This window comes from Vipera berus (assembly GCF_964194415.1).
Source record: "Vipera berus genome assembly, chromosome: 2".
In the NCBI taxonomy this organism is placed as follows: Eukaryota; Metazoa; Chordata; class Lepidosauria; order Squamata; family Viperidae; genus Vipera; species Vipera berus.
Genome location: NC_138203.1, coordinates 2,693,891 through 2,720,790, shown reverse-complemented (window position 1 = coordinate 2,720,790; position 26,900 = coordinate 2,693,891). Strand labels below are relative to the sequence as shown.

Sequence of the window (26,900 nt, the reverse complement as noted above, 5' to 3'; positions counted from 1 at the left end):
AATATGGCTGGGGAATTCTGGGAGTTGAAATCCACTGATCCTAAAGTTCCCAGAGTTGGAATCGCCTGATTGAAAAACTGGCTGGGGAATTCTGGGGAGTTGAAATCCACTAGTCCTAAAGTTCCCAGGGTTGGAGTCCCCGGATCGAAAAACTGGCTGGGGAATTCTGGGAGTTGAAGTCCAGTAACTCCAAAGCCCCCCCAGGGCGCTTTCTCTCTCAACCTGCCGTCTCCCGTGGGACCGGGGTTTCTGCCTCCGTGGAACCTCTTCCCTTGCCTTCCAGGTGCTCCTTTCCAAAGGTCCCAGCATCCCCACGCTACCTCCTGCCGGCACTTCCACCTTGCCCCCCAGCCTCAGATCTCCGCAGACTTCCCCCTGCCTCACGCCGTCCAGCCTCACCTCCCAGCCGCCCACCAGCACAGCAGCCCGCTCCACTCGTCGCTGCCCACCATACCCACCCTGCCGTTCCAGGATGTGACGGGACCTCCGTTCCTACCTCAAGCCCTTCATCAGCAATATCTTCTCCAGCAGAGGCTCCTGGAGGCCCAGCACCACCGCAGGTTCACCTCCCATCCCAGGTGAGGGCCCCTCCCCCTTGGGAGGCTGGGGGTTTTTTTGGGTGGGGGGGACAACTGCCAGTACAGGTAGCCCTCAACATGATGATGATGATGACGATGATAATGTTGGAAGGGAGCTTGGAGGTCATCTAGTCCAACCCCCTGCTCAGGCAGGAAACCCTATACCATTTCAGACAAATGGCTGTCCAGTCTCTTCTTAAAAACTTCCAGTGCTGGAGCATTCACAGCTTCTGGAGGCAGGTTGTTCCACTGGTTAATTGTCCTGTCAGGAAGTTTCTCCTTAGTTCTAGGTTGCTTCTCTCCTTGATTAGTTTCCATCCATTGCTTCTTGTCCTGCCTCCAGGCGCTCTATTCTATTCTATTCTATTCTATTCTATTCTATTCTATTCTATTCTATTCTATTCTATTCTATTCTATTCTATTCTATTCTATTCTATTCTATTCTATTCTATTCTATTCTATTCTATTCTATTCTATTCTATTCTATTATTCTATTCTATTCCACATTTTCTCTATTCTATTCTATTCTATTCTATTCTATTCTATTCTATTCTATTCTATTCTATTCTATTCTATTCTATTCTATTCTATTCTATTCTATTCTATTCTATTCTATTCTATTCTATTCTATTCTATTCTATTCTATTCTATTCTATTATTCTATTCTATTCTATTCCACATTTTCTCTATTCTATTCTATTCTATTCTATTCTATTCTATTCTATTCTATTCTATTCTATTCTATTCTATTCTATTCTATTCTATTCTATTCTATTCTATTCCACATTTTCTCTATTCCATTCTGTTCTACTCCACTCCACTCCATTCTACTTTGCAGTATTTGCATAAGATGTCACTTGTGTAAGGACATCATGTTGCATATGACATCTCTACCCTTTTGATTCACTTTGTAGGGATCCATGATGTCACATAGGCCAGAATGCCATCATGCCTTCTATTATACCCCCATGGACAGACCAACAACCTTGATTTTGCTCACCTCCCACACCATTTCCCTACTTTGATCTAAACAGGGGGTTCTCCGAGCGATATGTGGAATTTAGAACTCGGTGAGAAGACGTGGAAAGAGAGCAGTGTGTCTACTCATTCTTCTCCTTCCCTCTTGCAGGCGGACTCAGGAGCACATGCCTGTCCAACCTCATCGGTTACATCCAAGCTTTGAATTTGGCCATCAGCTGCAAACTCCCCGGACTGTGGCGCCTCAACCTAGATATTTAGCCGAAGGAACAGACTGGTAAGTCATTCTTTACTCCCAAGGATTGGGAACAAAAGCATAAATGAAATGAGTTGGTTGCTTCTGGAAATGGTGATCTGACTTCCTTTAGGACTGGAAGAAGGTCTAGAGTTCTGGAGATTTTCCTCAAGATTTTCACTGAATTAGAGAATAGAATAGAATAGAATAGAATAGAATAGAATAGAATAGAATAGAATAGAATAGAATAGAATAGAATAGAATAGAATAGAATAGAATAGAATAGAATAGAATAGAATAGAATAGATGGATTGGAATTGGAATTGGAATTGGAATGGAAGAGAAGAGAAGAGAAGAGAAGAGAAGAGAAGAGAAGAGAAGAGAAGAGAAGAGAAGAGAAGAGAAGAGAAGAGAAGAGAAGAGAAGAGAAGAGAAGAGAAGAGAGCTGGAAGGGACCTTGGAGGTCTTCTAGTCCAGCCCCCTGCTCAAGCAAGAGAAGACTGTGACACATGCCCTTATGATTTTAACATAATGGCTTATGGGTCATGATGTCACTGCATGAACCTTAATTATTAACCTTCTGCTATGACCTGATGAGATGTCATGATGGAAGAACTTTAAGGACAGGAAGCAACGGATGGGAACTCATCAAGGAGAGAAGCAACCTTGAACTAAGATGGAATTTCCTGACACTGAGAACAATTAACCAGTGGAACAGCTTGCCTTCAGAATGTGTGGGTGCTCCATCACTGGAGGCTTTTAAGAAGAGACTGGACAGCCATTTGTCTGAAATGGCATAGGGTTTCCACCCTGAGCAGAGGGTTGGACTAGAAGACCTCCAAGCTCCCTTGCAACTCTGCTATTCTATTCTGCTTTTTGAAGATGAGAAGTTGTGAGTCCCTACAAAAGCTTCCATAAGGGACTAAGAGAGGGGGACAAATAATGAAGTTGCATCATTGCCAACTCCATCACTTTTGATATCACACCGTTGCACAAAGGGTGAGCTGTCTGTATTGCAAGGCTGAAATGCTATTTTTGTTATTTTGATACGACTTACCAGTGCTTCTGGGTGCTTTAATAATCCAGAGGCCAGATACCTTATCTAAGAAACTGAATTTATCTTAGAAACTAACAGAATAACAGAGTCGGAAGGGACCTTGGAGGTCATCTAGTCCAACCCCCTGCTCAGGCAGGAAACCCTATACCATTTCAGACAAATGTCTGTCCAGTCTCTTCTTAAAAACTTCTAATGTTGGAGCATTCACAGCTTCTGGAGGCAGATTGTTCCACTGGTTAATTGTTCTCACTGTCAGGAAGTTTCTCCTTAGTTCTAGGTTGCTTCTCTCCTTGATTAGTTTCCATCTGTTGCTTCTAATCCTGCCTTCAGGGGCTTTGCAGAATAGCTTGACTGCCTCTTCTTTGGGGCAGCCCCTGAGGGATTGGAAGACTGCTATCCTGCCCCCCCCCCCCCCGTCCTTCTCTTCATTAGACTGGACATACCCAATTCCAGCCATTTCTAGGCTGGTTTTCTTTTTGATCTTATCTATCTGAACTTAGAAGGGACGCGGTGGCTCAGTGGGTTAGGACGCTGAGCTTGTCGATCAGAAGGTCGGCAGTTTGGCGGGTTGAATCCCGAGTGCCGCGTAACAGAGTGAGCGCCTGTTACTCGTCCCAGCTTCTGCCAACCTAGCAGTTTGAAAGCATGTCAAAATTCAAGTAGAAAAATAGGGACCACTCCGGTGGGAAGGTAACAGCGTTCCGTGCGCCTTTGGCATCTAGTCATGCTGGCCACATGACCACGGAGACGTCCTCGGACAAGCGCTGGCTCTTTGGCTTTGGAACGGAGATGAGCACCGGCCCCTAGAGTCAGAAATTACTAGCACGCATGTGTGGGGGAACCTTTTCCTTTATCTGAACTTATCCAAAACTAGAGCTGGGCCTGAAACCTCTGCATTGCAGGAAAAGTTCTGTGTCCCTCCCTCCATTCTTTTTCTCTTTTCACTGTGGGAAAGTTACGCTGACTTATAAAGAAGGTGTTGAATTTGGAAGCTGCGGAAGGACACGGCTTTTATTCAAAGTGAGCTGCTGATTCATAACTGTTATTTCCTGTCCTTGCCTCTTATCTGATGTTCCCTGCCTTTTTCCCCCCCAATTTCCACAACCTTTCCTCCTTTATTAGCCCAGTTCCAAATCCCTGACAGTACATAAATTAATATCTTCAGCTGAATCTTGGATAAGGAATAAATGCTGATATGCTTTAGAAGCCAAAGCTTTAGACGGAGCTGAGATTTGCTAAATAAAGGTAAAGGTTCCCCCGCACATGCGTGCTAGTCGTTTCCGACTCTAGGGGCCGGTGCTCATCTCCGTTTCAAAGCCGAAGAGCCAGCGCTTGTCCGAGGACGTCTCCGTGGTCATGTGGCCGGCATGACTAGACACCAAAGGCGCACGGAACGCTGTTACCTTCCCACCGTAGTGGTCCCTATTTTTCTACTTGCATTTTTACGTGCTTTTGAACTGCTAGGTTGGCAGAAGCTGGGACGAGTAACAGGCGCTCACTCTGCTACGCGGCACTCGGGATTTGACCCGCCAAACTGCCGACCTTCAGATCGACAAGCTCAGCGTCCTAACCCACTGAGCCACCACTGAGTTCCAAATCCCTGACAGTAGATAAATTAATATCTTCAGCTGAATCTTGGATAAGGAATAAATGCTGATATGCTTTAGAAGCCAAAGCTTTAGACGGAGCTGAGATTTGCTAAAATACAGACTGGAAAAAAGCTCTCTCAGATAGGTGGAAAATCAAAGGAAGAGAACCGGGATACGGGCTGTGCCCAGCGAAGAACGCAAAATGCTAAGAGGGAACAAGGAGAAGACAACCACAAACTCAAAGTGGGCCCCACTAGGAAGTTTGAAGGGCACAATGAAGGGGAATTTTAAGTACAGGTATTCATTTAATGACGGCTCAGTGTTACAACGGCACGGAAAACAGCGGCTTACGGCCGTTTTTTTACACCACAGCTGCAGCCTCCCCATGGACACGGTTTGAACATTCGGATGCGTGGCGACTGGTTCGTCTTTATGACGGTCGCAGTGTCCCAGGGGTCACGTCGCATCCCCTTTTGCGACCTTCTGACAAGCAAAGTCAATGGGGGAAGCCAGATTCACTTAACGACCGGGTTACTAGCTTAACAAATGCAGTGACTCCCTTAACAACGGCGGCAAGAAAAGTCGCAAAACGGGGCACAAAACGTTAACCAGCATCCAACTTAGCAACAGAAATCTTATATATATATATATATATATATATATATATATATATATATATATATATATATATATGTATGTATATATATGTTGTTGTTGTCCGACCCATCGCGACCCTATGGACAATGTTCCTCCAGGCCTTCCTGTCCTATATATATATATATATATATATATATAATGACGTCACAAAAAAGGTTACTGTTGTGATTCAGGGTCAGCCTGTGGGTTCGGCAGTTGGGTCGGACGATTCAGAGGAGGAGGAGGGGGGTGTTGCAGAGGACAGCCCTGAGGCTTTGCAGAGCCCTCAGCCAGGCCCCTCCCATCTGGTTATGACGCAGACCCAGCTGTGTGAGCCTGACAGCGTGGATGAAGATGACCCACAGCTGGCCCTGTTCAAGGACGCCTGACGCAGGAGGCAGTCAATCAGGAGTAAACAGAGGAAGGCAATGGGGCACCTCGGAAGGAGGCAGAGAGAAGCCACGCCTTGAACTGTATAAAAGGGGAATGTGTGGGAGGGCTGGTTTGCTGAAGGCAACTGTTTGAATAGCTCCTGTTTTCATGATTCGTGTTTGCTCTGTTTTATGTTAATAAATTTGGCAGGCTTAGTTCCAGCCTCCTGCCTTTTTGTAAAGGGGTTGTCCCTGCCTTTTCTGCAGGGCCGGTAGTAGGCTGGTACAGAACAGTTATGACTGAGGGCGTGTATTTGCATCGGACGTCCAAAATAAGCATGCAGTCATGGAATATGCTTGGATGTCATCTTAGAGTCATTGGGTTTTCTCTTAGGTGCAAGGAAGGCAGAAGGCAGGATAAAGATCAAAAATGCTACAAGTTTATTTCCTGCTATCTGTATATAAGAATCTGAATTGCTAATGGTCAAGGTCAGGGGTAGGCAACCTTGGCTCTTTTATGACTTGTGGACTTCAACTCCCAGAATTCCTGAGTCAGCCACGCTGAGGGGAAAGGGAGAGGTTTCCAAGCTGAGCCATAATTAAAGTCCCCCATTACATACCTTGGTTAGCTGACTAGCAAAAAGTTCATCCATTACCTCTGTTTGGTTGGGTGGCCTATTGTATACAGCTATGGCAATGCCATTTCTCCCCCTTTTATATTGACCCAAATGCATTCAAGACAGTTTTCATCATTTCTGTAGAGATGTAGTTATTTCTTATATAGAGAGCAACTCCACCTCCTCTTTTGTTTGGTCTGTTTCTTGTATGTGTGTGTGTGTGTGTGTGTATGTGTATGTGTATATGTATATGTATATGTATATGTATATGTATATGTATATGCATATGTATATAAGGTAAAGGTTCCCCCGCACATGTGTGCTAGTCGTTTCCGACTCTAGGGGCCGGTGCTCATCTCCGTTTCAAAGCCGAAGAGCCAGCGCTTGTCCGAGGACGTCTCCGTGGTCATGTGGCCGGCATGACTAGATGCCAAAGGCGCACGGAGCGTTGTTACCTTCCCACCGCAGTGGTCCCTATTTTTCTATTTGCATTTTTACGTGCTTTCAAACTGCTAGGTTGGCAGAAGCTGGGACGAGTAACAGGCGCTCACTCTGCTACGCGGCACTCGGGATTCGACCCGCCAAACTGCCGACCTTCTGATCGACAAGCTCAGCGTCCTAACCCACTGAGCCACATGCATAGCACATAGCATCTTCAAAACCTTGCCCATTTCGATAATGGAGAAAAAAACAAGGCAAAAAGATTGAAGAAAAGAGGTTAATTTTCTGCATATTTTTTAGCTCAAGAGGGTGAATTTGTTTCATGCTGAATTCCTCCTTTCTGCATAGAAAGGAAATGCCTTCATACAGATGGTTGTCAAACCTGCAACGCCGTGGGCCATTAGTTGCAGAATTCTTTGAAGTCGGCTGTCTTTGCCCTCTCAGAATAATGGAGGACCAACCAGGGCTTGCCCTTTTTATCCTTGTCGCTTTGAAATTCCACGGGGTTAATTGCACCTCACAGTCACCCGCTTCTTCCGGGGTGACTCACTTCGCTTGTTCCTTCCACCCAGAAGAACGGAAAGGCAGCCGCTCCTGCGTCAGCAACGGGGTGGATGCCACCTTAGAGGCCAGGGAATGCCTTTTGGGAAAACCCCAAGCCACAGTCTTGAGTGGGTGGCTCCGGAAGCTTCAGAAGACACATTGGCCACTTCTAAGTGAGGAGGAGGATGGTCTGTGTGGGATTGCCCTCCCTTGAAGGGTGTAACAGCACGGAGAGGGAGCGATAGAAGTGTGAGGAAGAACGACTGGCTTCAAGTCAGCTGGGAGGAAGGAAGGAAGGAAGGAAGGAAGGAAGGGGGGGAGGGAGGGAGGGAGGAAGGAAGGAACGAAGGAAGGAAAAGAAAGGGAGAGAGGGAAGGAAGGAAGGAAGGAAAAGGGAGGGAGAGAGGGAGGGTGGAAGAAAGGAAGGAAAAGGGAGGGAAGGAACGAAGGAAGGAGTGGTGGGATTCAACCGCACACATTAAAAATAAAATTTAATCGCTTGCTCCCAAAGTGTACACATACATAACACACATTTAAATCATACTACCTACAACCTAGACTGACAGGCATTTTAATTAATTTATATTTAGTATTTTTAATTCATTTTTAAATTCTCTAATTTTTTATTGCACTGATGTTCTCAATTTCATTTTATCTTGATTTATGCACTTATTATATGTTTTATTGTGAGCCGCCCTGAGTCCTTCAGGAGATAGGGCGGGATATAAATCCCATCAATAAATAAATAAATAAATAAACTTATGTATAGACCTACACCCTTACATATAAGTAACGTATAAATATTAATGTTAATTAAGGAAAGAGGGAAGGAAAGAAGGAAAAAGAAAGAAGGGAGGGAGGGAGGAGAAAGAAGGAAGGAAGGAAGGAAGGAAGGAAGATAAAGGGAGGGAAGGAAGGAATTAATTCTTTCTGCTCCCCCCATCATGTCCTCTGGGCTGTCTGTAGACTCTCTTCCCCAGACTGCCCTCAGTTTCCCTTCCGTTGGCTTCCTTCCCCTCTGGCTCCGTGGGGTTTGCTTCTCCCCATACTCAAGTTTGTCCTCTCCGCGTGTCTTTCCGGATGTGTGTTTTCCCACACCTTCGTGGAATGGAGGGAGAGGGGGAAATAAAAGTCCCTGTAGACGGAACCACTCAGAGACAGGCACGTGGAAAGTGGGGTCACTCTCAAAAAAATTTTTTTTTTTGGGGGGGAAGGATCTGCAGAACTGCTTAAAAATCCCTGCTGTCCCCCAAAGTTCAGACAGGTTTTTTTTCCTTTGAAGAAAGCATGACTTTGGTCATCTCTTTATTTATCACATTGCAATTAACTGAAGGGCGCTGTTTTTTTGGCACACCTGATCTCTCTGACTGTGCCTGTGTGTTGTGATTCAGGGTCAGCCTGTGGGTTCGGCAGTTGGGTCGGACGACTCAGAGGAGGAGGAGGGGGGCGTTGAAGATCTTGCTGATGAGAGCCCTCAGCCAGGCCCCTCCCACTTGGTCACGACGGAGACCCAGCTGTGTGAGCCTGACAGCGTGGATGAAGATGACCCACAGCTGGCCCTGTTCAAGGACGCCCGACGCAGGAGGCAGTCAATTAGGAGTAAACAGAGGAAGGCAATGGGGCTTCTCGGAAGGAGGCAGAGAGAAGCCACGCCCTGAACTCTATATAAGGGGAATGTGTGGGAGGGCTGGTTTGCTGAAGGCAACCGCTTGGATAGTTCCTGTTTCTTAAAGCTCCTGTTTCTTGGTTTGTCTTGTTCCATTTGTTTTTGTAGCAATAAATTTGGCAGGCGTAATTCCAGCCTCTTGCCTTCTTGTAAAAGGGGTTGTCCCTGCCTTTTCTGCAGGGCCGGTAGCAGGCTGGTACAGAACACTGTGTGTGCACAGACAAACAAACAAACACGCCCACCCACACACAGAGAGAGGTACACGTTGCACCCAAAGGTTTGATATAAGCCAACCGCAGTAAATTTTCCTTTCAGAGAAAATACAGGCCATGCTTAGAAATGTTGAAAAGTCATGCATCAAACCAGGAAGAAAGTAATTGGAAGAAAAGGACAACCAATTTATACATTTAATGCAATTTATATACTAAATTGTCTGTGAGGCCCAGCTTTTGGAATACCCTGCATACGTATGAAACATTTTTTGCTGCCTACTAATGAATGATTCAGTTCAAGGCGAATTTGTTCCACGATCCCAGAGTTAATTTATCAGACCCTGAATAAAAAAAGAACACTTGAACAACAAAGTACACAAAATAGGTGATCTGTTCTCAGTGTTGTTTATGTGTGTGTGTGTGTGTGTGTGTGTGTGTGTGTGTGAAGTATTTTTTAAGTATTTTAAAATACCTTGCCGGCCCAAATACGGGCCAAACCTTATTGCCTGTATCAGCCTAACCTAAGACCATCCACAAGCTGTAGTCGCAACTGTGACAACTCATTATTTGTGTAAATTTTTCTCCCTTTAATTCTTTGTTAGCAATCCAAAAAAATTTTTTTACACACAGACGCACACACATACACACATACACACACGTGTGTGTGTGTGTGTGTGTGTCTGTGTCTGTGTGTGTCTCTCTGTGTGTGTGTGTGTCTCTGTGTGTCTCTGTGTGTGTGTGACTGTGTCTCTGTGTGACTGTGTGTCTCTCTGTGTGTATGTGTGTGTGTATGTATATGGAATGGAATGGAACACAATGGAATGGAACACAACAGAACAGAACAGAATAGAATAGAAGCTGGAAGGGACCTTGGAGGTCTTCTAGTCCAGCCCCCTGCTCCAGCAGGAGATCCTATACCATTTCAGACAAGTGACTGTCTAGCCTCTTCTTAAAAGCCTCCAGTGACGGAGCGCCCACGATTTCTAGTGGCAAGCTGTTCCCCTGGGAAAGACCAGATCAGGCTCAAAGGTATTCAGAGGGCATCATTTCTGTTTACATAATTAATCCATAATAATTCCCCACTTGAGCTCTTCTGTAGACAGGGGTGATTGCTCTCCAGCAGGCAAATTCAATCAGAATAGAGCTGGAAGGGACCTTGGAGGTCTTCTAGTCCAACCCTCTACTCAAGCAGGAGGACCTATACCAGGGGTAGGCAACCTCGGCCCTTTTAGGACTGGTGGACTTCAACCCCCAGAATTCCTGAGCCAGCCATGCTGAGGGGAAGGGAGAGGTTTCCATGCTGAGCCAGGCTGACTCAGGAATTCTGGGAGTTGAAGTCCACAAGTCATGAAAGGGCCAAGGTTGCCTACCCTGGGTCTAGACCATTTCGGACAAATGGCTGTCCAGTCTCTTCTTAAAAACTTCCAGAGTTGGAGCATTCACAGCTTTTGGAGGCAAGGAGTTCCACTGGTTAATTGTTCTCACTGTCAGGAAGTTTCTCCTTAGTTCCAGGTTGCTTCTCTCCTTGATTAGTTTCCATCTGTTGTTTCTTGTCCTGCCTAGAGGTTTCTAGATCAAAGTTTCCAAAGTGTGAATTATTTTATTTATTCATTTATTTATTTTTTTAAAAAATATTGAATTTATATGCTGTCCATCTCACTATGAGGCTCTTGTAACTGTGCTCATCTTACAATGCAGTAAAAAAAATGTAAATATAAAAACAACTACAAATATAAAATCAATTTAAAATTCCAAGAGCTAAATACAGATTGAAAAAAAAAAACAAAACCCTAATGGAATCTCAGGGAGATGCAGACAGAACCCAGGAGAGGTGTGAAGATTTTTTTTAATCTTTATATCTTTATTAAAAATAAATTTCTTTGCCTTGTTTTCACAGTTCATTTATGCTCATTTGGGTGTTTGGGGTTTTTTTTAAGGGTAGGCACGTACCCTTAAGGAAGTGTAACAGCAAAAAAAAAATGCCCTTAAAACTTCCTCCAACTCCGCAAAATTGACTCTCCTGTTAGACTTGGATAGTGGACAATCACCCTGTGGTGACTTTTCCCCCCTTTCCTCCAGGATCTCTTAACAGCTAGCTCAGGGGTAGGCAACCTTGGCCCTTTTATGACTGGTGGACTTCAACTCCCAGAATTCCTGAGCCAGCCATGCTGAGGGGAAAGGGAGAGGTTTCCAAGCTGAGCCATGCTGGCTCAGGAATTCTGGGAGTTGAAGTCCACCAGTCATGAGGGGGCCATAGTTCCCCCATGCTGGCTCAGGAATTCTGGGAGTTGAAGTCCACCAGTCATGAAAGGGCCGTGGTTCCCCCATGCTGGCTCAGGAATTCTGGGAGTTGAAGTCCACCAGTCATGAGGGGGCCATAGTTCCCCCATGCTGGCTCAGGAATTCTGGGAGTTGAAGTCCACCAGTCATGAAAGAGCCAAGGCTGCCTACCCCTGAGCTAGCCATTGGCAATGCAGGTAGGAAATGAATGTAGGTATTTTGACAAGGGAAAGTTGTCCAAAGAGGAGGACATCCATTTGACTGATTCCTGATTTTGATTTTTGTCTTTCTAGGGATCTCAGTGTTGACGCCGGCCTCGGTCACAACCAGTTCCAGGTCAGGCCAGTCCCTCAACATTATCAGCACTATTTGGCTTCACAAAGAATGCACCATTTCCCCCAGAATACGTCCTCCACACAGATGGTAAGTCAAGGGGATGTTAGCAGAGACGGTTTGAGGTCAGAAAGAACGCAGGCTGCCCTGGAAAGGCCGTCAATCCATGGCTTGCAAGGGGAAAGACCCAGATTGCATGGCAAAGGAAGGGTTCCACTCTTGTGAGAAGTGATGCCGGTCCCAGAGTATAATGCTGGTCTAATTCATAGCCTAATTCATTTTCAACTCCAGATTTGACTCAAATAGAATAGAATAGAAGCTGGAAGGGACCTTCGAGGTCTTCTAGTCCAGCCCTCTGCTCGAGCAGGAGAACCTATATTGTCTCAGACAAGTGACTGTCCAGTCTCGTCTTAAAAACCTCCAGGGATTGAGAGCCCACAGCTTCTGGTGGCAAGCTGTTCCACTGGTTGATTGTCCTCACTGTCAGGAAGTTTCTCCTTCCTTCCTTCCTTCCTTCCTTCCTTCCTTCCTTCCTTCCTTCCTTCCTTCCTTCCTTCCTCCCTCCCTCCCTCCCTCCCTCCCTCCCTCCCTTTTTTCCTTCCTTCCTTCTTCCCTTCCCCCTCTTCCATCCTTTTTCCTTCTCCTTCCTTCCTTTTCCTTCCTTCTTTCTCCTCCCTCCGTCCCGTTTCCTTCCTTCCTCCCTCCCTCCCTGTCCCCTCTTCCATCATTCTCCTTCCTTCCTTCCTTCCTTCCTTCCTTCCTTCCTTCCTTCCTTCCTTCCTTCCTTCCTTCCTTCCTTCCTTCCTTCCTTCCTTCTTTCCTTCCTTCCTTCCTTCCTTCCTTCCTTCCCTCCCTCCCTTTCTTTTCCTTCCTTCTTTATCCTCCCTCCCTTTCCCTCCCTCCCTTCTTTCCTTCCTTCCTTCTTTCTCCTCCCTCCCCCCTTTCCTTCCTTCCTTCCTTCCTTCCTTCCTTCCTTCCTTCCTTCCTTCCTTCTTTCCCCCTCCCATTTTCCTTCCTTCCTTCCTTCCTTCCTTCCTTCCTTCCTTCCTTCCTTCCTTCCTTCCTTCCCTCCTTCCCTCCTTCCTTCTTTCCCTCCCTCCCTGAAGCCATCATCATTTCTGGGTAGTTTTCTCAATAAAATCTGGAAGCGATTTGCTGTTCACGAGGGGAGGGGACATTCTTTTCAACTTCCTGATCTAGCTTAGACCTGCCACATTTCCCAAGTGACCTAGACTCTGGAAAAAAAAACAAAGAAGGTTTTTATTATAAAGTTTCACCACAGTTCCGGCCTCAGAAGGAGGAAGGAGAAGCAACGACGTTCATTTCCGCCAGCGTCATTAGAAGTGGCTGGAGGAGTTGGGAGAGTTTGGGATGCTCTTCAAGAGGTTTAGCCAGCCACCATTTTCAGGGGCTATTTGAGGAAGCTGACCCCTCCATGTTGCTTCTCTTCATCGCTTCCCAGGTGGTCCACGAAATCAGGAATTACCCCCAGTTTCAGCTGCTGGCTCTTCAAGGACTGAATCCAAATCGGCACCCATCGGCCGTGCGGGAAAGTCATGAGGTGAGTGACAAAGAGCATTTATGCATCTGTTTGGTGGCTGCCCCTCATTGGCAGGCTTTAGTGCACGGTTGTTCAGCTTTGCCCACTTTAAGACTCATGGACTTCGACTCCCAGAGTTCCCCAGCCAACATGGCTGATTGGGGAATTCTGGGAGTTGAAGTCCACAGGTCTTAAAGTGGCCAAGCTCGGCACCCTTTGCTTTAATGTGTTATTCTTGAAAAGAAGAAAAAGGAGGAGGAGGAGGAGGAAGAGGAGGAGGAGGAGGAGGAGGAGGAGGAGGAGAAAAGGAGGAGGACGAGGAGGGGGGTGGATTGTTATTTTTCCCCTTATTTTTATCTTGGATGGGAAAGAATCAAACAAAGAGAAAAAAGAAAGCTGGAATAGAGTAGAGTAGAGTAGAGTAGAGTAGAGTAGAGTAGAGTAGAGTAGAGTAGAGTAGAGTAGAGTAGAGTAGAGTAGAGTAGAGTAGAGTAGAGTAGAGTAGAGTAGAAGAGAAGAGAAGAGAAGAGAAGAGAAGAGAAGAGAAGAGAAGAGAAGAGAAGAGAAGAGAAGAGGAGCTGGAAGGGACCTTGGAGGTCTTCTAGTCCAGCCCCCTGCTCAACCAGGAGAACCTGCCACTTCCCTTCCCTTTGCCAAATATGGATTGGCAGGAGAAGTTGGAGACACAGTCTGACACAAAGACACCTGACTCTTTCCTTACCTGCCCACCAGAGACCCAGATGACTTATAGCTACAGGGAAGACCCCTAAACTTCCTTTGCAAATATTTGCTGTAGACTGATTGCCCTATGCTAGCAGAAGTCCAGATCCAGACCAGATCCAGGAGAAGACCGGGGCATGCAGAAGGACTCTTCAGAAACTCACAGAAGGCCCCAGAAGGATATCTGGAGGCTCCCTTTGCTACGAGCTGGTGCCTGGCTGAGCATGTCATGCGGTCCTCTCCGTGACCTGTCAGCAAGCAGTAGACATGGATGAACTCTTTGACTGCAAAGGTTCACCATTCAACGTCCTAGTAGGACCTCTTTCTCCAAGGAAGAGGGGTGCCCAACTGCGGCGACTTTATGTCTTGTGGGCTTCAACTCCCTACTTTAAGATCTGTGGACTTCAACTCCCAGAATTCCCAAGTCAGCACGGCTGGCTGGAGAATTCCGGGACTTGGAAGTCCACAAGTCTTAAAGCTGCCAAGATTGGACACCCCTCCTCTAGACACACCATCTCCCTGAAGGGCTGCACTACAACTCCCAGTATTCCAAGCTGTCGATTTGCTTGGTGGATCTCTGCAGACCTAGGTTGGAGAAGGGGACCAAGATAATGTTATTTTGGGAAGAGCCAGGAAGTCTGCACGAAATAATTGCATTTCTGATGAAGAGCATATATCTTTCTCCTTAATGGGCTTTTCATAAAAAAAGGGAAACATTTTTTGGGGGGAGGGTCAGATGGAAAAGCCACAAAAACAGCTCGCTAAACCAGCCTATTGTAGACAGAAGCACCTTCATCTTTGCCTTTTCTGATCTAGGAGTTGTTGCAACTAGAAGACCGGCTGGGAAGTGTGAGTAGGGGAGCTGTGCAAAACACCATCGAACGGTTCACTTTCCCGCACAAATACAAGAAGGTAAGCACTGAGCATCGGTTCCCAACTTTGTCTATAGCCCGCCCCCCCAGAACGCTTCTGATATATTCTCGCATCCCCTTAACAAAAGTTCGAAATAATGGCAACGAATTAGGTGTAGACACTCTAATTTTGAAAACTCGTTTTCAAACCCCCCATTTGGGAACCCCTGGATTAGAGGCCAGTATGTCTCAGAAGGTCGGTAGTTTGGCGGGTTGAATCCCGAGTGCCACGTAGCAGAGTGAGCACCTGTTACTCGTCCCAGCTTCTGCCAACCTAGCAGTTCGAAAGCACGTAAAAATGCAAGTGGAAAAATAGGGACCACTCCGGTGGGAAGGGAACAGCGCTCCGTGCGCCTTTGGCGTCTAGTCATGCCGGCCACATGACCACGGAGACGTCCTCGGACAAGCGCTGGCTCTTTGGCTTTGAAACGGAGATGAGCACCGGCCCCTACAGTCGGAAACGACTAGCACGCATGTGCGGGGGAACCTTTACCTTTACCTTACCTATGTCTCCCCGAGCAGGTGTTGAAAGAAAAATCTTCATCAGGGTTCAGTCCAAGCCGGGAATAAACAACACGGCGACTGCTTTAGAAAAAAGCTTGTAGTTTATTGAAGAGGAGAGCCAGACAGGAAGATGGCTCTGGAAAAAAAGTGACCACCTGTAGTACAGAGTGGTGGGTTTTTATACCTTCTTGGGCTTTTGTTTCGAGTTCTTCTTGTGGCATGAACTTTGACCTGAGTCTGAGTGTGCCTTTCTGGTATTCTGATGATGGTGGGTTAATCCTAATGTCCCAAAGGTCATATCCTGCTTCCCTGGGGCTGGGGCTGATGAGTGTTGGATTTTTTGGTGTGAGGGATTGTTAATTCTAGGGATCTTTGTCTTTCTAATCCCAGCTTGCTGACTCCAATCTTTCTGACAAGATGATCACATCTGCTTTTCTGCAGACCTGGTTTCTGTTTGGGGCAGAGAGAGACTTCATGGGGCGGATGTTGGTTTCTGCCTTTAAGATCCTTTGGGGAAATATAATATTCCGCCTTTTAAGATATTTCCCAAAAAATTTCTTTCTCTGGATTCTTCCCACACCAGCAGCTGTATACATGCCACCTTAAAACTCAGCTTGTCTGGTTTTTCGCTGATTCGGTCCAAAGCCATCAACATATTCCATTGTCCGCCAAATTTAAATCGTGTTTGCTTTCATTGTTCTCCTGATGCTTCCCTTCCTTCATGTCTTTGCCTATAGGCATATTTCCCAGAGAGAGATAGGGGCACCGCTACAAAGACTTTACTATTATTGTTAAACTTAAGTAGCACTCAGACTTATATACCACTTCAGAGGGCTTTGCAGCCCTCTCTAAGTGGTTGCGACAGGGGTGTCAAACCACTGGCCTGTGGGCCGGATGCGTCATGCCGAAACCACGCCCACCCCATTCTCGGCAATGGGAAAAAAGTCACGAGACGTCACATGACATTGTAAGTTTGACACTCCTGGGTTACAAGGAAAGCATATTGCCCCCCCTCAACAATCTGGGTCCTCAAATCAACCGCACAGCTGATCAGCGACAGCGTCCACCCTCGACCAACACCCCCCACACACAACCAGCACTTCACCTCCCAGTGACACGACCTCCCATCACAAGACCCATCACAAGACACACACACACACCTACAAGACCTACGGACCCCACAAAACCTTTATAAGCAGAAAAAACCCCCACAGACACAGACATCCCCTCACCTCTTCTGATAACGACACATTCGGAAACCGACCCACAAGCTCGGAGAACGAATCTCCACCTTTCATCCTACACCCGAGCGACAGAGATTCGCCACCATTGCAAATCTGGGTCTTCATTTCACTGACCTCAGGAGTATGGAAGGCAGAGTCAGTCTTTCTGAGTCAGCATCGAACTCCAGACTGTGGGTAGAGTTAGCCTACAACACTGCATTCTAACCACTGTGCCACCTAGACAACTCATAGCAATAGCTCCTATGAAAGAATAGAATAGAATAGAATAGAATAGAATAGAATAGAATAGAATAGAATAGAATAGAATAGAATAGAATAGAATAGAATGGAATGGAATGGAATGGAATGGAATGGAATGGAATGGAATAGAATAGAATAGAATAGAATAGAATAGAATAGAATAGAATAGAATAGAAAATAGAATAGAAAATAGAATAGAATAGAATAGAATAGAATAGAATAGAATAGAATAGAATAGAATAGAATAGAATAGAAAATAGAATAGAATAGAATAGAATACAATAGAATAGAATGGAATGGAATGGAATGGAATGGAATGGAATGGAATGGAATGGAATAGAATAGAATAGAATAGAATAGAATAGAATAGAATAGAATAGAAAATAGAATAGAAAATAGAATAGAATAGAATAGAATAGAATAGAATAGAATAGAATAGAATAGAATAGAATAGAAAATAGAATAGAATAGAATAGAATACAATAGAATAGAATGGAATGGAATGGAATGGAATGGAATGGAATGGAATGGAATGGAATAGAATAGAATAGAATAGAATAGAATAGAATAGAATAGAATAGAATAGAATAGAAAATAGAATAGAAAATAGAATAGAATAGAATAGAATAGAATAGAATAGAATAGAATAGAATAGAATAGAATAGAATAGAATAGAAAATAGAATAGAATAGAATAGAATAGAATAGAATAGAAAATAGAATAGAATAGAATAGAATAGAATAGAATAGAATAGAATAGAATAGAATAGAATAGAATAGAAAATAGAATAGAATAGAATAGAATAGAATAGAATAGAATAGAATAGAATAGAAAATATTGGATGGGATACAACAGAACAGAACAGAACAGAAGAGAACAGAACAGAACAGAACAGAACAGAATAGAATAGAATAGAATAGAATAGAATAGAATAGAATAGAATAGAATAGAATAGAATAGAATAGAATAGAATAGAATAGAATAGAATAGAATAGAATAGAGCTGAAATAGACCTCACCAGGCTTAAGTACGTGAAAACATTAAGATATGGTACAATAGAAATTTCAAATATATTGCCGGTAGTCCTTTATTTACAACCACAATCCAGCCAAAAATTTCCAATGCTAACCAAGACAGTTGTTAAGTAAAATTTTGCCCCATTTTACAACCTTTCTCGACACAGTTGTTAGTGACACTGCAGTTGTTAAGTGAATTTGACTTCCCCATTGACTTTGCTTGTCAGAAGACCACAAAAGGGGATTACATGGCCTTGGGATCCTGCAATGGTCATAAGTATGAATCAGTTGCCAAGCATCTGAATTTTGATCACATGACCCTGGGGATGCTGCAACGGTTGTATGTGTGAAAAATGGACCTAAGTCAAGGGATCTCGGAGTCCTAGTGGACAATCCCTTGAAACGAGCCAGCCGTGTGCTGCAGCTGCCAAAAAGGCCAACACAGTGCTAGGCTGCATTAACAGAGGGATAGAATCAAGATCACGCAAAGTATTAATACCACTTTACAAGGCCTTGGTAAAGTCACACTTATTTATTTATTTATTTATTATTGGTACTTATATGCCGCCCTATCTCCCGAAGGACTCAGGGCGGCTAACAACAATAACATACAATAATACAGAAGTTAAAAGAAAATTAAATTAATGGCCCCTGTAGAATAAATTAAAATTAAAATAAGTTAAAAATTACAGTTAAAAATTAAAAACATAATTAAAATCCCTGTCAGTCCAGGTAAGCCAGGTGGAAAAGGAGTGTTTTGAGGCCGCGGCGAAAGGACCGGAGATCCAGGGCCATCCGAAGCTCAGGGGGGAGCTGATTCCATAGGGCTGGCGCTCCCACAGAGAAGGCTCTTCCCCTGGGGGTCACCAGCTGACACTGTCTAGCCGACGGCACCCTGAGGAGGCCTTCTCTGTGTGAGCGCACTGGGCGATGGGAAGTCGTTCCCGGCAGCAGATGGTCCTGCAAGTATCCCGGGCCTAAGCCATGTAGGGCTTTAAAGGTAAGTACCAGCATCTTAAATCTCACCCGGAGGACAACCGGTAACCAATGCAGCTCACGCAGGAGGGGTGTAATATGGGAGTATCGGGGTGCTCCCATCACTACCCGCGCGGCCGCACTCTGCACCAGCTGGAGCCTCCGGGTGGTCTTCAAGGGCAGCCCCATGCAGAGAGCATTGCAGTAATCTATACGGGAGGTAACGAGTGCGTGGGTGACTGTACGTAGGGCATCTCGGTCCAGAAAGGGGCGCAACTGGCGTACCAGGCGAACCTGGGCAAATGCCCCCCTAGCCACGACTCCAATATGATCTTCAAAACTTGGAATACGGCATCCAGTTTTGGTCACCACGATGTAAAAAAGATGTTGAGACTCTAGAAAGAATGCAGAGAAGAGCAACGAAGATGATCAGGGGAATTGGAGGCTAAAACATATAAGGAACGGTTGCTGGAATTGGATATGTCCAGTTTAATGAAGAGAAGGACGAGGGGAGACATGATAGCTGTCTTCCAGTATCTCAGGGGCTGCCCCAAAGAAGTGGGAGCCAAGCTATCCTCCAAAGCGCCTGAAGGCAGGACAAGAAGCAACAGATGGAAACTCATGAAGGAGAGAAGCAAACTGGAACTAACTAATTGTCCTGAGTCAGAACAATTAACCAGTGGAACAACCTGCCTCCAGAAGCGGTGAAAGCTCCAACACTGGAAGTTTTTAAGAAGAGACTGGACAGCCATTTGTCTGGGATGGTATAGCATTTCCTGCCTGAGCAGGGGGTTGGACTAGATGACCTCCAAGGTCCCTTCCAACTCTATTCTTATTCTTCTTCTTATTATTATTCAGTGCCTTTTCAAGTGTGACCTTGAAGGGTCACTAAATGAAATATTGGAAGCCGAGGACTATCTGTACCTCTGCTAATAAACAATTCTTCAGAATAATGCAATGTTCACTTTTCTTTTAAAACTAATAAATGTGAGACATAGATTACCGCTATCTATGCATTATTCAAAAGCTAAAACCAAATAGTTAGAAAATTAGCTTCAGCAAAAGCCAATTTTTTTTCTCCCTTCACCTTTTCCACCAGGGTTATTTGCAAACATCGCTGAATCCAGACTGATATGGAAAAATTAATTGCTGGCTTCCAAATGTTGGTTAGAAGCCGTTTAGGAAAGAGTAGCAAAAATGGAATCTTTTCTTAATGCAATTGTTTTTCATGCGCTTTGTGATAGCTTTGTCCCCTATGCCCTCTGTGTGGTAAACTCACAGGCACGTGTATACATACCCCGAACTAGACTGTGTAGTTTCTCTGCATCATATAATAGATGCGGGTATGTGCACAATTCTGTATTTATTTATTTATTTATTTATTTTTGTCATATTTATGCCGTGTATATTGGAGGTGGTGACCAGTGATGGGATTCAAATAGGTGAAAAACCGGTTCTCTGCATGGATGCCGCTTCCAGAAGTCTGTTCTGGGCCTGGGCAACAAAAAAATGGCTACTGGTTCTGCCGAAGTGGTGTGAACTGGCTGAATCCCACCACTGGTGGTGACCCTTTGAGAGCTGTATATAACGAAATTTCATTTTAATGTATGCCAATCTGTGTACATTCAAAGTGACAATAAAGTTATTATTCTATTCTATTCTATTCTATTCTATTCTATTCTATTCTATTCTATTCTATTCTATTCTATTCTATTCTATTCTATTCTATTCTATTCTATTCTATTCTATTCCATTCCATTCCATTCCATTCCATTCCATTTCATTCCATTCCATATTTTCTATTCTATTCTATTCCATTCCATTCCATTATATATTTTCTATTCTATTCTATTCTATTCTATTCTATTCTATTCTATTCTATTCTATTCTATTCTATTCTATTCTATTCTATTCTATTCTATTCTATTCTATTCTATTCTATTCTATTCTATTCTATTCTATTCTATTCTATTCCATTCCATTCCATTCCATTCCATTCCATTCCATTCCATTCCATTATATATTTTCTATTCTATTCTATTCTATTCTATTCTATTCTATTCTATTCTATTCTATTCTATTCTATTCTATTCTATTCTATTCTATTCTATTCTATTCTATTCTATTCTATTCTATTCTATTCTATTCTATCCTTCAAAACCAAATAATAAGCATAATCTCAGGTCTAACATCTTGCTTAATTATTATCCCTACTTCAATGAAAATGTCTTTTCCTAAAACTTTTGTATTTTCACACAAGACCACCAGTTGGTAAACATGTTCCAAATGTGCTACACCCTTGCCAATACTTTGAGTTTGTTCTTAGCACATTACATATGTCTACCTTAACAAACTTCCCCTTATTTTAATTGATGTTGATTTAAGCACTGCTTCTGTCCATGCAGAAGTCCAGAAGCTCTGATGTCAAGTTTTCTGACGCAAAGTTAAATTTGTTTTCCAAACCATTTTAAAATCCCCTCAGTGCAATCTTTCTCAGCCATGGCAATGTTAAGATACGTGGACTTCAATTGCCAGCATGGGAAAGGACATCTTAAAGTTCTCAAGACTGAGAAAAATTGCTGTAGGGTATCTACAGACCTATCAAGAAAAATCTGGTTAGACCTCAAGGCTTTGGGGCATGAAAAAAGGAGCAGAACTTCAGGAATATGGCCAGCCGCCATCTTGACTTATTTTTTTTTTTAAATTTTAATTCCATTTATATCCCGCCCTTCTCCAAAGACTCAGGGTGGCTTACAAGCTTAGCAGTAGCCTTCATTCTATGTATATGCCTGTTTATTAGGGTTTTCACACACACCCCCAAGCGGCATTATTACAAAGTCAGCTTAATTGCCCCCAACCATCTGGGTCCTCATTTTACCTACCTCGGAAGGATGGAAGGCTGAGTCAACCTTGAGCCTGGTGGGATGCGAACCTGCACTAATTGCAGGCAGCTGGTGTTACTTAAGGAGGCATTAGCCCACTGCTCCACCAAGGCTCTTGGTTGACCTCGCCAATGGGAAGGTCACTTAGATATTATTAATACCATTGAAGGTCTTAAACAATTTTTTTTACTTCCTTCCTTCCTTCCTTCCTTCCTTCCTTCCTTCCTTCCTTCCTTCCTTCCTTCCTTTCTTTCTTTCTTTCTTTCTTTCTTTCTTTCTTTCTTTCTTTCTTCTTTCTCTTTCTTTCCTTCCACCCTCCCTCCTCCTTCCCTTTTCCAGCTGTGACTTCCTTCCTTCCTTCCATCCCTCCTTCCTTCCTCACAATCATTTTTCTTCCTTCCTTCCTTTCCTCCTTCCTCACTCATTCTCCTTCCTTCCTTCCTTCTTTTCTCATGCTCATTCTTCTTCCTTCCTTCCTTCCTCACACTCATTGTCCTTCCTTCCTTCCTTCCCTCCCTCCTTCCTCACATTTATTCTTCTTCCTTCCTTCCTTCCTCACACTCATTCTTCTTCCTTCCTTCCTTCCTTCCTTCCTTCCTTCCTTCCTTCCTTCCTTCCTTCCTTCCTTCCTTCCTTCCTTCTCCATCCATCAATCCATCCATCGATCCATCGAGCTATACATCCAGCTATCCTTCCTTCTCGCCAACTGTCTGCCCGTCCGTCAATACATTGTACACTGGGGTCCCCTGAATTCTGAAGCAGAGAGAAAAAGAATGCTTTCTTTGATTTCTCTGTTTGTTCCTTCTGACGAAATCTGCAAAACTGGGCTATTTAGAAAGTCAGGGAAAGCTAACAGCTTGCACAGACCAGAGGGGAATAATAATAATAATAATAATAATAATAATAATAATAATAATAATAATAATAATAATAATAATAATAATAATAATAATAATAATAATAATAATAATAATAATAATAATAAAAACACCTTCTTAAGATCGATGTCTCTTAAAAATACAGCCTTCCGGAGACTCGGGGAACAGATGAAAGTGTGCCCTGAGAATGCTTCTCGCCCGGGGGTGGGTGGGGGTGGGAGACAAGGTATATCCATTAATCACCCCTCCCCAAAGAAATGGGTCGAATTGTGAATGAGAGCTGATTCCATCCCTCTCTCTAATTCCCAGTGGAAACATCTTCCCCAACTATCCAATATTTCTGGACCTCAGCTATGAACTTCTCCACCTTCTCCATTCTTGCTGGCATTTGAGTAGCATCCGTTGTGACACTATGCTTTTTTTTGTTTTTGTTTTTTGTTTTTGTGTGTGTGTGTGTGTGACTTTGCCGACAGCGATGGCCGCAGGAGGACAAAACAGAAAAGGAAGGAGAAGAGTCAGACACGGATGAGAAATGCACCATCTGTCTTTCAGTGCTTGAAGATGGCGAGGATGTGAGGTATCGCCACTCTTAACGGGAATTCTGGACATCAAATGTCTGATTTGGCTGCTCTCTGATTGACTGTCAGTCCTTAATTCTTGGTTTACAGGGTGATAGTTTCTCTGGGTCGCCTTTCATTCAGATGTTCACTCCAGTGGTGGGATTCAAATGTGTAAACAACTGGTTCTCTGCATGGATGCCGCTTCCGGAAGTCCATTCTGGGCCTGGGCAACAAAAAATTAGCTACCGGTTCTGCCGAAGTGGTGCAAACTTGGCTGAATCCCACCACTATATCTATCTATCATCTATCTATCTATCTATCTATCTATCTATCTATCTATCTATCTATCTATCTATCTATCTATCTATCTATCTATCTATTCCTTGGTGGGATTCAAATGTGTAAACAACTGGTTCTCTGCATGGATGCCGCTTCCGGAAGTCCATTCTGGGCCTGGGCAACAAAAAAATAGCTACCGGTTCTGCCAAAGTGGTGCAAACTTGGCTGAATCCCACCACTATATCTATCTATCATCTATCTATCTATCTATCTATCTATCTATCTATCTATCTATCTATCTATCTATCTATCTATCTATCTATCTATCTATTCCTTGGTGGGATTCAAATGTGTAAACAACTGGTTCTCTGCATGGATGCCGCTTCCGGAAGTCCATTCTGGGCCTGGGCAACAAAAAATTAGCTACCGGTTCTGCCGAAGTGGTGCAAACTTGGCTGAATCCCACCACTCTATCTATCTATCTATCTATCTATCTATCTATCTATCTATCTATCTATCTATCTATCTATTCCTTGGTGGGATTCAAATGTGTAAACAATCGGTTCTCTGCATGGATGCCACTTCCGGAAGTCCATTCTGGGCCCGGGCAGGCTGAATCCCACCACTGGTTCGCTCCCTGAGGCTGAGATTGGCCACTGGAGTTTTTGGCAAGGTTGTATATAGCTTTGACAAGGAGAGTCCACAACAACTTGACGTGGCCAAATTTGCCATGGCCACAGACAGCTTGCCACGCCCGCGGGAGAAGTCATGCTAACATTGAAGAAACCGTCAAGCGGAATCCTTCAAGAAAGGATGCCGAAGGAGGGACAAAATAAAATGTGGAATGACGGAAATTCAAATCATTTTAAAATCATTTTAAAATAATTAAATCGAATTGTTGAGTTGTCCCCACAACAAGTGGCCCAGCGGTGGCAAATTGGCCGCAGCGAGTTGTCTCATGCGGGACAAGGGAGTCTAAACGTTCTCTCCTACTCTTGTAAAGCTATCAGCCTATCCTGAACATAAAAATGCAGACTGAATAAATTCCTAGTGAAAAAGAGGAAGGAGAAGAAGAAAAAATATAGATATTCCTTGACTTTATGACCGAAACTGGTCATAAGCAAAACAGTTGTTAAATGCGCTGTGCATGATTTTACAACCTTTTTTTTTTGCTATGGCTGTTGTATAGAACAGAACAGAACAGAACAGAATAGAATAGAATAGAACAAAACAGAATAGAAAATATGGAATAGAACAGAACAGAACAGAACAGAACAGAACAGAACAGAACAGAACAGAATAGAATAGAATAGAATAGAATAGAATAGAATAGAATAGAATAGAATAGAAAATATGGAATAGAACAGAACAGAACAGAATAGAATAGAAAATATGGAATAGAACAGAACAGAACAACAGAACAGAATAGAATAGAACAGAACTATTCTATTCTATTCTATTCTATTCTATTCTATTCTATTCTATTCTATTCTATTCTATTCTATTCTAGGAAGGGAGGATGGGTGGGTAGTAGGGAGGGAATAAAGAAGGAAGGAAGGAAACAGGAAGGAGGGAAGAAGGAAGGAGAAGGGAAGTGAAGGGACAGGAAGGAAAGGAAAGGAAGTAAATGGATGAAGAAGGGAAGGGGTGGGAAGGAAAGGAAAGGAAGTAAATGTATGGGGAAGGGAAGGAAGTAAATGGATGGGGAAGGGAAGGAAAGGAAGTAAATGGATGGGGAAGGGAAGGGAAGGAAGTAAATGGATGAGGAACGGAAGGGGTGGGAAGGAAAGGAAAGGAAGAAAGGAAATGAAGTAAATGGATGGGGAAGGGAGGGAAGTAAATGGATGAAGAAGGGAAGGAAAGGAAAGGGGATAAATGGATGAAGAAGGGGAGGGAAGGGGAGGGGAGGGGAGGGGAGGGGAAGCAAAGACTGATGGTGTTACCTAGTTTGGATAAGGAAACATCTGCAAGAAAACAGCCCAGTTCAGAGACCACCAAAGACCCTCCTCATTTCAGCCCTGGGCCACAAACATTCTCCTTGATTGATCTTATTCCAGTTTGCTGCCATGCAGCTGAGAAAGGCCAAATCTGGCTTCCCGCCCTGAATAACGGGGACTTGTGTTCTTCTGTCTTCCAGGCGTTTGCCCTGCATGCATCTCTTCCACCAAGTTTGCGTCGACCAGTGGCTGGCCACCAGCAAGAAATGCCCCATCTGCCGAGTGGACATTGAAACACAACTCGGATCGGACAGCTGAGATGAACCACCATGGGGGGGGGCTGGTGGTGCCCCCCTCCCCCCTGCGCTCTCTTTTCGTGGTCCTTACGGGGCCATCGGGCCCTTCGCAGCAAAACGTTTTGCCTTCTGAGCCATTTGAGTTTGGTTTTCCGTTTTTTGAAGAAAGCCTGCAAGCACATTCGCAGATTATTTAATTAAATTTAAAAAAAAAAAAAAGAGAGAGAAGGAGGAGGAGGAGAAGGAGGACGAGAAGAGGAGGAAGAAGGCGGCGACGGCGACAATGACGATTTGACGGTTAAAATATCTAGATGTAGGAAAAGGGTCCAAGAATCCGTCTGCGCGGGCTGACACGCGACGGAAACACGGCTTGAACGCCCAGCGGAAAGAGATAGTTGTGAAAAAAATGGAGGTACTTAGTATCCTAATGTTGGCCTTCCAATCCTACTTCTGAAAAGGGTTGTGTGTGTGTGTGTGTGTATAAGGTGTGTGTGTGTATACACAAACAAACACACACACACACATACACACACACACACATACATCTCTTGGATAAGTAGAAATGCATTAGGGGGTTCCTTAGCTGTTTTGTACGGAGGCTGGCAAAGCATGTGCGCTTCAGGAATGTTGTATTTCATGCCCCGTTATCTCGTGATGGAAATGTCGTTGTTATATAATCTGCACCAAAACACTGCATTGGGGTTTTTTTTCGGGGAGGGTGTGGTGTTTTTGTTTAAGTTTTCTTTTACTTTATTTTTGGACGTGGTCTTTGAGTTTGGGGTTTGGCTGGAACATGGTGAGCAGAAAGCAAATCTACATGTCCCGGGATAATGTTGCAGGATCCAATCTAATCTCCCAACTTTAGGATTCGTGCTCGCAACTTCTCTCTATGTAGAATATGAGCTCTAGGCTATTCCTCAGTCGGCCATTTTGATGAAACTGTGTGTTTGGAGCCAGACCAGGGGTCTTCAAACCTGGCCCTTTTATGACTGGTGGACTTCAATTCCCAGAATTCCTCAGTCGGCCACTTTGATGAAACTGCAGGCTTGGATCCAGACTCTCAGGGGTCTTCAAACTTGACCCTTTTATGACTGGTGGACTTCAACTCCCAGAATTCCTCAGTCGGCCATTTTGATGAAACTGCAGGCTTGGATCCAGACTCTCAGGGGTCTTCAAACTTGACCCTTTTATGACTGGTGGACTTCAACTCCCAGAATTCCTCAGTCGGCCATTTTGATGAAACTGCGGGCTTTTACTTGTGTGGGATCAAGTTTTGTGATGAGAGGGAGAGTTGAGGAAAAGGGTGAAATAGAGAACTGGAAAGAAATTGGGGAAGAGATGGGGAGAATAAGAACGGGGCATTTTCTTCATGTAGATATGCT

The 26,900-nt window shown here is 44.1% G+C and overlaps 1 protein-coding gene and 1 long non-coding RNA gene across 2 annotated transcripts in view; both read left to right on the top strand.

The window, feature by feature from the left end:
• ARK2C (arkadia (RNF111) C-terminal like ring finger ubiquitin ligase 2C) overlaps positions 1-25,540 on the top strand; it is a gene marked incomplete at both ends in the record, with an annotated part of 99,673 nt that extends 74,133 nt beyond the window's left edge. Inside the window, 7 exons of the mRNA XM_081319305.1 lie at positions 284-578; positions 1,708-1,833; positions 11,497-11,626; positions 12,999-13,097; positions 14,613-14,708; positions 22,920-23,023; positions 25,423-25,540. Coding sequence (XP_081175431.1) covers positions 284-578; positions 1,708-1,833; positions 11,497-11,626; positions 12,999-13,097; positions 14,613-14,708; positions 22,920-23,023; positions 25,423-25,540 — 968 coding nt within the window. The remainder of the gene's footprint in view (positions 1-283; positions 579-1,707; positions 1,834-11,496; positions 11,627-12,998; positions 13,098-14,612; positions 14,709-22,919; positions 23,024-25,422) is intronic.
• LOC308663138 overlaps positions 1-26,900 on the top strand; it is an 861,733-nt gene that overhangs the window by 79,474 nt on the left and 755,359 nt on the right. The gene's annotated exons all lie outside the window — the stretch shown is intronic.